At 44.7% G+C, this 14202-nt stretch overlaps 1 protein-coding gene across 1 annotated transcript; it reads right to left on the bottom strand.

Moving 5' to 3' along the window:
* Positions 1 to 8349: 8349 nt before the first annotated feature.
* LOC137543735 (protein QNR-71-like) lies at positions 8350 to 13251 on the bottom strand (the record flags this gene model as incomplete). Its single annotated transcript, XM_068264866.1, has 5 exons — positions 8350 to 8543; positions 9558 to 9648; positions 12567 to 12769; positions 12888 to 12987; positions 13060 to 13251. Coding segments are annotated over 5 exons (734 nt in total), but the record flags the coding sequence as incomplete, so codon positions are not given.
* Between the last annotated feature and the right edge of the window lie 951 nt (positions 13252 to 14202).

Here is a 14202-nt window from a genome sequence, read left to right as displayed (position 1 = left end):
GGCCATGGGTGGAGACAAATTTACATGAACTTAGCAATGTGGGACATTAGATTAGGACAGTGGTGGTGAACCTTTTGGAGGCCGAGTGCCCAAACTGCAACCCAAAAGTCACTTTATCACAAAGTGGCAACAGCAATTTAAACTACATACAAATGTTTTAACTTATACATGAACATTATGGAAAATCCAAGTTGAAAATAAACTCCGAAGATAAACAATTTAATCCATCCTACTCCTGAAATTTTTTTTAAACAACCTCCCAGTTTTATTTTCCGTTTTACAAAGCTAAAAAAGTAGGTTTAGGCTGCTTACACACCAAGACGTTACAGGCGCACGTTAGTAGAGCCTGTAACGCTCCCCCAACGCACAGCAATGTAACACAAGTGGGCTGTTCACACAGCCCACGTTGCATTACATGTAACGCTGCATGTTCTGCCGAAAGTGCAGCATACCATAGCGTTATAGCGGCTTAAGCCGCGTTAGACTGTTTGCACATGCTCAGTCATGTTGGGGAGGAGCGGAGAGCGACCAGGCACATGGCTAATTAATATTCACTGCACGTTGTGACGTGCAGTGTTTACTTCCTGAAGCGGCCGCTCTGTGAGGCGATTGGCCGGCGGGACCACGTGATGCTGCATGCGTCCAAGAGTACACATCACGGCATCCCAGACGTCAGACTGAGCTGCACAACGCGGCTCACTCTGACGTCCACATCGAAGAACACCAGGCCTTGCGTTAGGTGCACGTTATGCGACCTTAACGTAGCACCTAACGCAACGTCTTGGTGTGCAAGTAGCCTTAATGCTATTGTCTCATATGATGATTCAGCTTTTCCCATAGTCTCGCAGTAAGCAATCATGACGCCCCCAACAAGACATTCAGCAATCATGAGGCCCCCAACAAGACAAATTCAGCAGTCATGAGGCACATAGACACCTCTCACCTGGCTTCTAAATTCTCCTCTACCGGCTGCTGTGCCTGGCTGGCCTAGCAATACTGTTTTTGGCCGGATTGGGGATGATGTGTGGGCTGAAAGGCCTTGCGGTGATGCTGTGGCCGGGCTGGCGGTGATGCTGTGGTGTGGCCAGATGAGGTAGTGACTGGTGCCCCCCCGGTTAGATAATGACAGGCACCCCACCCCCCCAGGTTAGATAGTGACAGGTGTCCAGAGCCTCCAACCATCCAAACCCCCATTACCTCTGCCATGCACTGCCCGGCCGCCAATACCTCCTCCTGTATCCCCGCTGGGCTGCTGCTGCCTGCCTCACAGCTCAGACCTCACAGATCGCAGCGACTGAAGCAAGGAGAGCACGCATAGCACCCGCGCAGAGGAACTTCACATGCGGAAGTGACTAATGATGTCACTTCCGCATGTGACGTACTCATGTATGTGGGTACCGTGCACACTCTCCTTGCTTCAGTCGCCGCGATCTGTGAGGTCTGAGCAGTGAGCTGTGAGGCAGCGGGGACACAGGAGAGGCCACACAAGAGAGAGCAGGCATGGCACAAATAGCGCACGCCATGCCTGCATCTCGGGGAGACGAGCGGGCTGCAACAGGAGGCCTGGTGGACCAATCATAGTAAGCACAGCTTGTCGCTGTCCTTATTTTTAGCCACTACCTCCACTTGGCACGCCATTAATGAGTACACAGTCTGCAATATATTTAACAATTCACGTATTACATGCACCTGATAACGTTATTCTTACACTTAAGTCACCAAGTTGCTATAATATGGTATTCATGTATGAGTTCAGTGTCACATAGGCAGATTCCTGCCCTTAATCACCATATGTTGGATCATGTTTTATTCAATTTTCTTATTTGCACTGCCTTCTCAACATTGGCCACAAGATGGCGAACATCCGCTCTCGGATTGCCATTTATATGCAATAGCATTCAGCAGCCACCTAATAAGTGTGGACTGCTCAGGCAACCGTAGAGGGGAAGTGCCTCCCTCCAGGAAGTCCCAGCTGGAGTGCAGATGCATTCCAGCACGGGATTGGAGACCGTAGGAGGAAGTGGGCGGTTTCTATCGGTGTGGACACGCCGAATGCTGACCCCGGTATGAGCACGCAATTGCAACCATGCTGTTTGAAGCATAGTGGTCCTGCCAGCTCCCCACTCAAGATTGTACACCTGCTGCAGTGCCAACCTGCACACCTTTTTTCGCTACAACTTCCTAATCACATAAATAGGTTAGAGCACACAGCATGTCTATGAGTGCTGCTTAAGACTGCGACATCCACTCAGAATCTGATACTGCAAGTTCGGACAGTGGAGATGAATCGGGAGCGGCTGCAGTAGCAACTGGCAGGAATGACATCAAGAGCTTCTTCTAGAGCTCTTCATCATCGTCACTATCCAACAAACGGTGGGTGCTAGGGTTGTAGAGACCAGTTTGGAGAGATTGAGTGAGAAGGAGATAAAATTATTCTGGATTGTAATGGCATCACAACAATATAAGGACGATTAGATAACAGCAAGAGGTTTCAGACGGTACGTTGAACCACCTGAACATCAAGAGGACGAGGAATTCGTTAAGAGGTGGAAAATGGCCTTCCTAGAGCATGCGGCAGGACACTGTCTTAGATCGATCTGGACAGGAACATGCCAAAACGGTCAAGGAAATAGAAGCCGTTATACTCCATTACCAGGAGTTGGTGGATCGAACTCAGTATACTAAACCACTGAAGGCTAATAGGCTATGTCTCCAATGTGAATACTTATAATTTTTTTTGTGCTTGTATTTCCTCTTGTGTTTTTAACATAGTGCCACTGTACCAGTATTTATAATAATATTTATATTGTCCCTTTATCCAGGAGTTCCCTCTCCCATTCTACCTCTCCCAACTTTTTAATCATAGTAAGCGCAGCTTGTCGCTGTCATTTTTAGCCACTACCTCCACTTGGCACGCCATTAATGAGTACACAGTCTGCAATATATTTAACAATTCACGTATTACGTGCACCTGATAACGTTATTCTTACACTTAAGTCACCAAGTTGCTATAATATGGTATTCATGTATGAGTTCAGTGTCACATAGGCAGATTCCTGCCCTTAATCACCATATGTTGGATCATGTTTTATTCAATTTTCTTATTTGCACTGCCTTCTCAACATTGGCCACAAGATGGCGCACATCCGCTCTCGGATTGCCATTTATATGCAATAGCATTCAGCAGCCACCTAATAAGTGTGGACTGCTCAGGCAACCGTAGAGGGGAATTGCCTCCCTCCAGGAAGTCCCAGCTGGAGTGCAGATGCATTCCAGCACGGGATTGGAGACCGTAGGAGGAAGTGGGCAGTTTCTATCGGCGTGGACACGCCGAATGCTGACCCCGGTATGTATTTAACTCCCGGCCAGCACCCAGCCCGCACTAGAGCCTCCGTTGAAGCGCACGTCTGCGCGAAACAGCCGTCAGGCCCACAGTGCTCAGCACCCACATTGCTTCATCTACCTGGTACGTCTACTATTTTGCACTGAGAATGTGACTTTTTGTATGCACCTTTTACAGCATGGAATAAATAAGTCGATTGCAGTGCCGGTCTCCTCTCTCCTCTTGTAGCCCACCAGTTGGACAGCGCTGAACTAAGGGAAATATTACTGATTTAGACCAATTGATTGAGAGGCCGGAGATAGCTCCAAATGTATCAAAAATATCTAATACCGCATCCAAAGAGGGGCTAGGATCTGCTAGATAGATAAGCATGTCATCTGCGTGTAGAGAGATACGCTCCTCTATCCTGTTAATTTGGAGCCCTTGAATCAGTTGGGATTCTCTAATAGATTGAGCTATGGGTTCCACTGTGATGGCAAACAGGAGGGGGAGAGTGGGCATCCCTACCGAATGCCACGGGAGATCTCAAAGCTATTAGATATAGTTGAATTTACTCTGTTTGCTCGGGGTGCATTATATAGTATACTAAACCATTTCCTAAAATTGGGACCAAAGCCGAATCTCTCCAGGACCTTCAGAACGTTGACCACTCAATGGAGTCAAAGGCCTGATTGGCATCAAGCGATAGAATTACCCTCCTGCCAACATTAGGGTGAGGATATTGAATATGAGATAGAAGTCTACGAATATTTAGTCTGGTATTGCAACCCGGAATAAATCCAGTCTGATCAGGGTGTATTATTGAATCCACATGTCAGTTCAATCGGCTGGCGAGAATTTGTATTTTAAAGGTCAGTGTTTATCAAGGATATTGGGCGATACGAATTGCACATGATTAATTCTTGCCAGGTTTAAGGACAAGAGCAATCAGGGCCTCATGCATAGTGTCAGGGAGAGATTCAGCTTCAAAAACATGGAGAAAAATAATCGGATGAGTTGCGGGGTTACCAAAGATTTGTTTTTTGCTTACCACTCAGCAGGGATACCATCCAGGCCTGGAGTTTTATTGTCCTTAGAGGAGATAACCATTTTGAGCCCGTCTGCTGTAATTGGGGCCTCTAATTCCTGTCTAGCCTCCTCAGATAATAGAGGGAGATCCAGGCTCCCCAAACCCAGTTGTAGGTTCAACAAGTCTAGAGGAGTAGTTGTGTGTAAAATTCCTGAAAAACTTTAGCAATCTTACCTTTAGCATAGGTTGTATGTATTTTACCTGCATCATCCACTATTCTCGGGATGGCCAGTGATTGGTCATTGGATTTCAACAGATAGGTTAAGAGCTTGCTACACTTATTCCCAAATTCAAACCCTCTTAGTGTATGTATTAAATCTCCATGTTTGGTCCTGTTGAGAAGTAGTATTTCAAGTTTCCTACGCTCCATTTCCCATTTAGTATACTTGTCATGGGTAGATTGCTGTAGCAATCTTACTTTAGCTTCCTTTTCATGGTACAGTTGTGAGGCAATGTTATTTTGTCTAAGCCCAGACATTGATGCTCTGATAGCTCCCCTAAGGACTGCCTTACTAGCATCCCAGCACACTGATGGGGAGGCTGTTCCCTGATTGATATGCCAATAGTCATATCCCTCTGGCAGTCCCCCAGTATAGTGTCGTCCTCCAACTAGCAGGAACCCAATCTCCATATTGAGGGCGATCTATGGCCTGGAAGATACAATTGACAGACCAGAGGAGAGTGGTCCGAGATACCATGAAGTAAATATTCTATTGCATCCACCAGGGGCAACAGGTCTTTAGAGCCAAAGGATAAATCAATACGGGACATGGTCTGATGGGTATCAGAATAGCATGTAAACTTCCTAGAATCAGGAAATTTCCATCTCCAGATATCTTGCAAGTCATATTGAGAGAGCCATTTCAGAAATGGAGGGTATGATCTGCCTGATCTATTCAGTCTGTCCAGGGTAAGTTCCAGTATAGCATTAAAGTTTCCCATAAGCACAACTGGGTCATCCATAAACACATGTAGTTTAGTAGACATTCCAGTGCTTGAACATTAAAGGGTGGTAGGATATAAATAGATCCCAATACTAGCAGCCTACCTTCGATAGTATATTTAACAACGTTACCATTAGGGTCAATTCTAACTTTGGAGACCTGAGTAGGGAGGGGATTTAGCCATTAGTATGGCCATCCCCCTAGAAAAAGAAAAATGAGCATGGTAGTATGAGGAAATCCAGGGTTTCGGCCCGTGTTTTCTTCATCCAGTGTCAGTCAACATCACCACCACCACCCCTCAACTACAGAGGTGTTTGGTGGCCAGGTGGAGGGTCCAGAAGAATCACTTATTGAACTGGATATTTTGGATGATGAGGTGGCTGATCAAACGTGGTTGCCACCTGTTGGTTTAGGCACTAGCACGCGTGAGCAGCTTGTAGAAACAGAGCAGACGGTTGGCCAGCAGCTCCCATAAAAATGTGGGCGCATGAAGCAGGTGGACAAAAAGGGCACCGCCATTCACTCCCATAATAAATATCTTTTAATGGGCGCCAAACAGGAAAAAAGGGTGCCGGAGAAAACAACTTTTTACAAGCAGCGCCCGGAGATTTTTAATGTTTTATAACTGCTTCTCATGATTACACATTATTTAACCACGCTGGTGTTCTATTAAGATCACCAGGGCGGCTGCGGGAGGTTTTTTTATTTATTTTTTTTTTATTTAAAAAAAACAACAACACTATTCCATGCAGCCAACTGAAAGTTGGCTGCATGAAAGCCCACTAGAGGGCGCTCCGAAAGCATAACTCTGATCGCCTCCGGCGATCAGAATTAACAAGGAAGGCCGCAATGAGCAGCCTTTTTTGTTTCGCTTACCTCGTCGCCATAGCGACGAGCAGAGTGACGTCATGACGTCAGCCGCCTCCGATCCAGCCCTTAGCGCTGGCCGGAACTGTTTGGTTTGGCTACGCTGGGCTCGGGCGGCTGGGGGGACCCTCTTTCGCCACGTGCAGCACACGCGGCTGGCAAAGTGCCGGCTGCTTTTTATTTCATTAAAATCGGCCCAGCAGGGTCTGAGCGGCACCCTCCGGCGGTAATGGACGAACTGAGCTCGTCCATACCGCTAAGGAGGTCAATGATTTATGTATTTTTTTTAAACATTTTGACAATGACATGCATCTGTCCTATTAAGATTTATACACCACCTTGGGGGGGGGGGGGGGGGGAGGACTGTATTTTGGCTCATGCCACCTCTGTTAGGTTGGCCACTATATTATTGATAGATGCTAAACGCTTAATCCCTGTTAAGTGGAGATGCTGGGATTCTCCTACTCTTAAAGATTAGTAGAGTTAATATGGTTAAGAATTGAGACTCAGATTGTTCAGCAGGATAAATTGGGGTCTTTAATGATAAATGGGAAAAGTGGCATATGTTTCAGGACATGGCGGAATATGGGACTATGATGGAGATGTAGGTGAGGAGTCTCTTGAGGAATGTAATTTTTGTAAATAGTAGGATGGGTATCCTTTTGTGTTAGATTATGGGTTGAATATGGTGAGGAATAGAATACATAGAGTGGGAGGGAATATTTGTTTTGTATCTTTTCAAATTGGTGTTACTTGATATGCAAAATATTGAAGGGGAGGAGTATTGTTCTTTGATGGATTTTGATAATGTTTATGGAAATTCTCTTTTCCTTAATTCTATATATAAAAAAAAAAAAAAAATAAAAAAAAATTCCACTTACCTGGAACTTCCTCCAGCCCCTGGCAGCCATCCTGTGCCCTCACCACAGCTCCTGGTCTCTGCTGCAAATGCTGACCTCGCCAGGTTGTCTTGTGCACTTCATGTGGTAGTGCCGTTATGACTGTACTGCGCAGGTTCAGTACTATCCTGATGAAGTCAGCACAACCATGTGACCTGTGGAGTGCACAAGAAGCCAAACCCAGAAAGCCGACCTGGTGATGTTAGCATCTGCAGTGGAGGAGACCAGGAGCCGAGGGCACAGGACGGCTGCCAGGGGCTGGAGGAAGCCCCAAGTGATTTATATCTGAGGAAAACACCTTAAAGGATACATCCAGGTAAATCAAGTTTGCCCTTTTCCTACACTTCCATGTTAATGCGTTTATTTATGCAAAACAGGAAGTGGAAATTATATTGCGTCACCATTGACTCATGTTTTTGAAAGCTATACAAAACCAGTGTTTTTAAAGATTCATATTACAAAACACATACCCATGCTTTTATGTGGCCCATTGAGTAACATATACAGAAACGCTGCATTTTACACAACACTACCATTTCTGCTAAGTGTGTTCTTAGCCTAATACCATTAGCCATAGACCCTGAACAAGCATGTAGCAGAACATGCTTGATATGGTCAGATCTGAGAAGGATAGCTGCATGCTGGTTTATGGTGTGATTCAGACACTACTGCAGTCAAATAGATCAGCAGGGCTGTCAGGCAAATGGTATTGCATAAAAGGAAATATGCTAGCCTCCCAGCCTTATGACTGCCAAGCCAATACAAATACAGTATGAGCTTTTCAACATAGTAGATTAGACCTGGAGCAGTTAGAAGATTTTAACCAGGACTGTCATGTCAATATTTGCTTCAAAATCCTGTCTTCTTACCGATTAGGGGCAATTAAAGCAAACATTTCCAAGTTTGTGCAAATATGTATGTAGCTTGGGGGGAGAAAAAAAAAAAGTTCAAATTCATACACGTTTACATAATTCTGCATGAATGTGGAAATCTGGCTCATTGATCATCCCCACTAGGAGTGCTTTTCAGAGCACTTTGTGATTTGAGAAGGTCTGTTTAGTGTAATGCTATGGTGATCCCACTTGACTTGAGGGATAAAACCCCCATCCTAAATCACGGATGGAAGGGATAAAAACATGCACATTTTTAAAAGGAATAAGGTTTATTTTACCTGGTATAAAACATACTTTGAAAGCAGCAGAGATTCAAGTATATTTACACAGGACTAGGTTATACCAGCTTTGCAGAATTTCAAGTGCATTTACAAAAAAGACTAGATTACACCAGCTTTGCTTTTCAGCAGAGGATCATGCTCATGATTCCCACGGAAGAGCACATCTTTGACTTGACTGAAGTACACACTGATCCGACTTCCATTGTCATCTGCTGCACTCCCAATGGGGTGGTACTGCCTGTATTTTCTGAGGGAATAAATAAAAAAAAAAAAATAATGAATGAAATAAAGTGTGCGAGTGTGTATAAAACACACACACTTTAAAGGGCAACTGAAGTGAGAAGATTATCTAAGCTGCCATATTTCCTTTTAAATAATATCAGTTGCCTAGCAGCCCAGCTAATCTAATCGGCTGAACACCAGAAATGAGCATGCAGCTAAATCTGTCAAAAAGTGTCAGAAACTAATCTGCTGCATGCTTGTTCAGGGGCTACGGCTAAAAGTATTAGAGGATCAATTGGATAGCCAAGCAATTGGTGTTGATTAAAAAAGAAATATGGCAGCCTCCTCTTGCTTCAGTTGTCCTGCAGCGTAAATTACTTGTGTTGTACATATGCACTAGGCATTTGGGTTTGAATTTGTGGGCTCTGGTGCAGTTGGGTTTTAGATTGTGGGACAGAGGTGTAATGGGGTAGCAGCTCCTGCAGCCGAGAGCCCCCAACCCTTTACCCTCTAATATAAAGGTCCACCCCTCCATGGGTGTTCTGGTGGCCATAATTTCCAGGCAGATTGAGTGGGTGCTGAATGAGGCCCTCTTAAAAGAATTGACCAAGTCTTAGTTTTCACCATTAAAAAAATAAATAAAATAAATGACAGTCAGGGATTAGGGATGACATTTGAGTGAGTGTTCTTCCCATGAGATGGTGCCCACTAAAAATTTTGGAGAAATTAGTTGTAAAGATGTAGTCAGAGTACCTATACCAAAATCCCACCATTTGTGGTAAGATGGTTGTAGGTCATTGTGGGTATTCACTGCAACATCATGATAGTTCCACTGGAGCTGGCCTTTCAAAGAATACAGAACCCATCCTAATGCCACCATTACATGTTTCCAAACAGCTCCACGTGGTTTCCTTCAATACTCCCAACCACCTATTTTCAAATTTGATGTAAAGCCTTTTCTTGCAACACAGGGCACAACACAACGTTCTATTATAGGAATATGATCCCACTACAGTAGACAAGGAAAAAAAATTCTTACTTGTACAAAATTACTCCAACCACTGCAGCAGCAAGAACCACCAGTCCAAGTATCGTTAGGGTTGCAGAAATAGTCTTGTTTGATCCAGGGCCTAAACTGGGAAAAAAAAAAAAAAAAAAAAAAAAAAAAGTACAATACCCAAATTAGTCAACATTGGTGGCCTGCCCCAACGGGTCAGTGAAAAATGGCGCCCAGCACCGTTTGATAAAAATGGCGCCCCACTTACATTAACGATATTTATTGTTTTAAAAGGTTAACGGCGCCGACCTTTTGAACGAAATTTATCGTTTTAACCCCTGCTTTGCTGCAGTTTGGAAAATATCTGCCCGCCGGCTTTAATGTTTAATAGCAAAGCCCCCTTAAAAGCTAACAAACACCAAATTTGCACGGAATGTTAAGAAGAAAATTGTGAACAAGAGGGAAATTTTTTTTCCAAAAAGACCATAGTTTGAGAAAAATTGATTTTGAAGGCTTGGCCGCCCCTCCTTCCCGAAGCCCCCCCATACCATGGACCATGCGGGCTGGTATAGCTCAGGGTGCGAAGCCCCAGTCGGCTGGGGCTCCGCATTCTGGCTATCCCAGCCTGCATTGGAGACAAGGGTTTACAGAGGCTCGGCAGGGGGGACCCCACGTCATTTTTTTAAAAATATTTCCCACACTCTGAACATAACCCAAAAATTTAAATTAAAAAAAAAAAAAATTCAAATTTTTTTTAAATATGGTTTCCCAGTATCTTTATATCATATCCTGCAAATTTGGTGTTGCTAGGATTTAAGGGGACTTTGCTATTAACTGCTAAAGTCGGCGGGAATCGTTTCCGCCGCTGAAATGTCAGTACGCGATTTAAATCGATAAATTTTCCTCTTTGAAGATTTAAAATAGATTCTCAAAAACTAAAAGGCCTTTTTGAAAAAAAAAAAAAAAAATCCTCCTCTTGTTCACAATTCTCTTCTTAACATTCCCTGCAAATTTGGTGTTTTTAGCTTTTAAGGGGGCTTTGCTATTAAACATTTAAGCAGACAGGCAGATATTTTCCAAACGGCAGCAAAGCAGAGGTTAAAACGATAAATATCGTTCAGCCAGGATTAAAAACATTTTTTAAAACGATAAAATTTCGTTCAAAAGGTCTGCACTATTTTAACCTTTTAAAAACGATAAATATTGTTTTAAACATATCGGGCAGAAGTGGGTGCCATTATTTAGCCGGCGCCATTTTTCACTGGACGCTGCCCCAAATCTGTATATGGTAACCATTATATTGCAAGCCAGAAGATTGCCTGCTATGAAAGAGTCCCCATGCACAATGGGCACAAATTGAATTTCATGCATTGAGAACTTCCACCCCAGTGCTCTCCTATAGGGTCAGGAGTACACTGCCAGGGCCTTAGATATACTCTGTCAGATCAAATGTTGGTTTGTGGTTGGCTTAGAAAACAAATGTCACCATTTCCAGTCCGATTACAAATTTTTGACAACCCTGCTTTTGCGCCGGGCCCTAGTTATCTGGCGTCAAAGGAATCTGATATTTGGACTCCTAGCTAAAACTATACTCACTGTAAAGGCACAAACAGCATTACATGTACTATTTACAGTATTTTCATATCTGCCACTTTCTAGTCTTCTCCAGGTCTGGCTTTTTTTTTTTTTTTTTTTTTTTTGGAAGGTCCAACTGGGGCAATTTGGGAGGAAGGTGCTCTTAAACCAATTATATTGCATAGTTATGAGATCTGTTTGAACTCCTAGGTCTGCTCCAGAATTCCAACACAAATATGAAGTTCTGAGACAATGCTTTTGGTTCTGTTACCTTCTAAAATCTGGAGGAATGCAGCTACAACTCAATCTGTGGCCAAGTGAACGAACATCTACCAAGGTTTATTTGTTACAAGACCCCAGTTCACCCCCATAAATGGATTCCAGCTATTCCCAGCATACTGGAGAAACTGCAGTGCCTGGGAGAATTCTATACATACACTTATTCTGGACTTGCCCTGTTATACAGAGCTTTGCTACTATTAAGGAACATTCACATGTCATCCCAAAGGACCCCCTTGGATTTGCCTGTTGGTTCTCATCCCCAACATTTGCTGAACTATTAACAGCCACTCGCTGTCTCTCTAAACACTGGAAAGCAGTTAACGCCCCTTTATTGTGTAAAATAAAAACAGTCTAGCATTTTTTTAAACCCTAAAATTTATACTGTACAAGAGAAGCATATTCCATAAAGTTTTGAGATCATCCACACTGTCAGAATAAATCCACATGTAGGGCCAATGTGTTTTAATAGCTAACTGAGGCCAATACTACTCTTCCCCCCTCCCCCCCTCCATACCTCCCAGCTATAGAAGCTGCCATGTCTCCCTTCTAGCTGCCCTTTATCCTGGGAAAGAGGGGGGGGGGGGGGTGACAATTGCTTGAGTTTACAGAAGCCACAGATGCTTAGGGTCCAATCATCTCCCCCAAAAGCCTATGTGTTCTCTGCTGATGTGTGCGCAATAAAAAGGAGTCCTTATCTGCCTGAAATGTCTGGTTGGGCAGACCTAGAAAGTAGAATAAAGGTCTCCATTACACTTTAAATGCGAAAAAAGGTACCTTGTTCACTTTAGAGGCCCATTTACAGTGGGGCATTGCAACACTAACGCAGTTCACTGCAATGCAAAACCTTTGCAAATTGTTGTGCATCTAGTGTAGTCTGAGGGCATGAGGCGCCCCAATGAGTGACTAACTGCAAAATTCATGCCAACCATGAAGCACTGCCTATATGCTATGCATAGTGTGCAGCCAGACTTTTCCATCCCTGCAACTCTTCACCCACTGAACACTGCCCAGAACTTGTAAATTAACTGTTGACAATAACTCCCTCCCACCAAGATGGCCCATTTACCACTAAAACATATAACTACCACTATAGTGGTAAACATCTACGGTACTACAATACTTTTAGCATGGAGAGATATCGATTTACAAGCATTACTAATCCATTTAGACCATAAATGTAAAACCTCCACTTACCCTGGACAGACACAAGGGTACTTGCAAGAGCAAGACTTGCACCATCACTCAGTGTAATATTGACACAGTAAGAACCTGGCTCAGTAAAACCTCTTCGTAAAGTTAGCAGACACTGGTCAGAAGGTGGAATCTGATCACAGACCATGTTCTGAGGAATCATGCATGAGGCATCTGAAACAGTTGTGCAAGCATTGGTGGGTAGGCTAGAGGGGAAAGACAAATTGTCATTAAGACCATTTGGTCACCACTTGGTATTGTCAAGGCACAAATAAGTCTCAGATGACAACTTAATGGGGTGGAAAGGGGGAGAAAGCCACTCACCTCCCCTCACAAGACACTACAAAATCAATTAGAGAACTTGCAGCCTGAGAAGACACTTGAACATTGGCGGTTTCAACAATGTTGACTCGAAGGATGCCATCTACAAGACAAAAGTTTAGCCTCAAATTTTCTAGACAAGTGAAAGAGTCAAAGTGTAAAAAAGGTCACCCACCTACAACTGTTATCTTGTTGTTGTAGTACCCATATCTGTTGATAAAGCAGCCAGAAGCAGGAGTTGTGAACATGGCAGTTGTAGGCACTGTAGTGGTTTGCTCTGTAGTGGTACTGCCAGTGGTACCATTCTGCTCTTCTGTAGTTACTGGCAGAGTTTCAGTTTCTAATGGTGGCAATTTAGTAGAGTTACCTATGGAAGACAAAATTTATAAATACTGCATATCCCTAGCAGCAAGATACATTTGCCAAAGCTTATTTCAAGTCTTTAACCTCTTGAGGACCGCAGCCTTAAAATCCCCCTAGTGGCCAGGCTTAACTGTTGGTGGCAGTTAGTGTTGGGCGAACACCTGGATGTTCGGGTTCGGGAAAGTTCACCGAACATGGCCGCGATGTTCGGCATGTTCAGGCCGAACCCCGAACATCCCGCTTTTGGCGGCCCTATGGGGTCGCAGGCATAAGGGGGGGGGGGGAGCATGCCCCGATCGCGGGGGGGGGGGGGGTCGGAAATTCCCCCCACCCCCTCCGCTAGCGCTCCCCCCTCTGCCCGCTTCCCCATACAAAAGTTTAAGGAAGTAAACAGTACCGGTGGTAGTGGGTGGCTGGCAGTGGGCGGCACTATGAAGTGAGTGATTGAGGAGGAGTCCGGAGAGTGACGCGTTGAGGGAGGCCGGGCAGCGGGCGGTTCAGCAGTAGTACCGTACTATCGGGGCATGCTCCCCTTATGCCTGCGACCCCATAGGGGGGGGGGGCAGTATTCGGCCGAACCCGAACTTAAAAGGCCGAACACCATCAGGTGTTCGGCCGAACATCACCCGAACAGGGTGATGTTCTGCAGAACCCGAACAGTGGCGAACACTGTTCGCCCAACACTAGTGGCAGTGGATAGCTTCCCTGCCTACAGAGGGGACAGCAGTGTCACATGGCTGTCCACAGTGCAGAGTTATTAGAAGGTGGTTGCACTGGGAGACTGACAGAGCATGCGTGATCCCCTGCAATCTCCATTCCCAGCCATTTATGCTAATCTGTGTGGAGTGGTCCTGGGGCTGCTCACGCCAATCGGCGTGGAGCAGTTAGGCAGCTAATACAGGGCTAAGAGTGGTACATCAAATTGCTTGCTGCAACTGCATGTTCAGGCCCAGAT

The sequence above is a fragment of the Hyperolius riggenbachi genome, unplaced genomic scaffold (assembly GCF_040937935.1).
Source record: "Hyperolius riggenbachi isolate aHypRig1 unplaced genomic scaffold, aHypRig1.pri scaffold_193, whole genome shotgun sequence".
NCBI classification, from domain to species: domain Eukaryota; kingdom Metazoa; phylum Chordata; class Amphibia; order Anura; family Hyperoliidae; genus Hyperolius; species Hyperolius riggenbachi.
The sequence above is the reverse complement of the archived record's forward strand: the minus strand, read 5'-3'. Positions and strand labels throughout refer to the sequence as shown.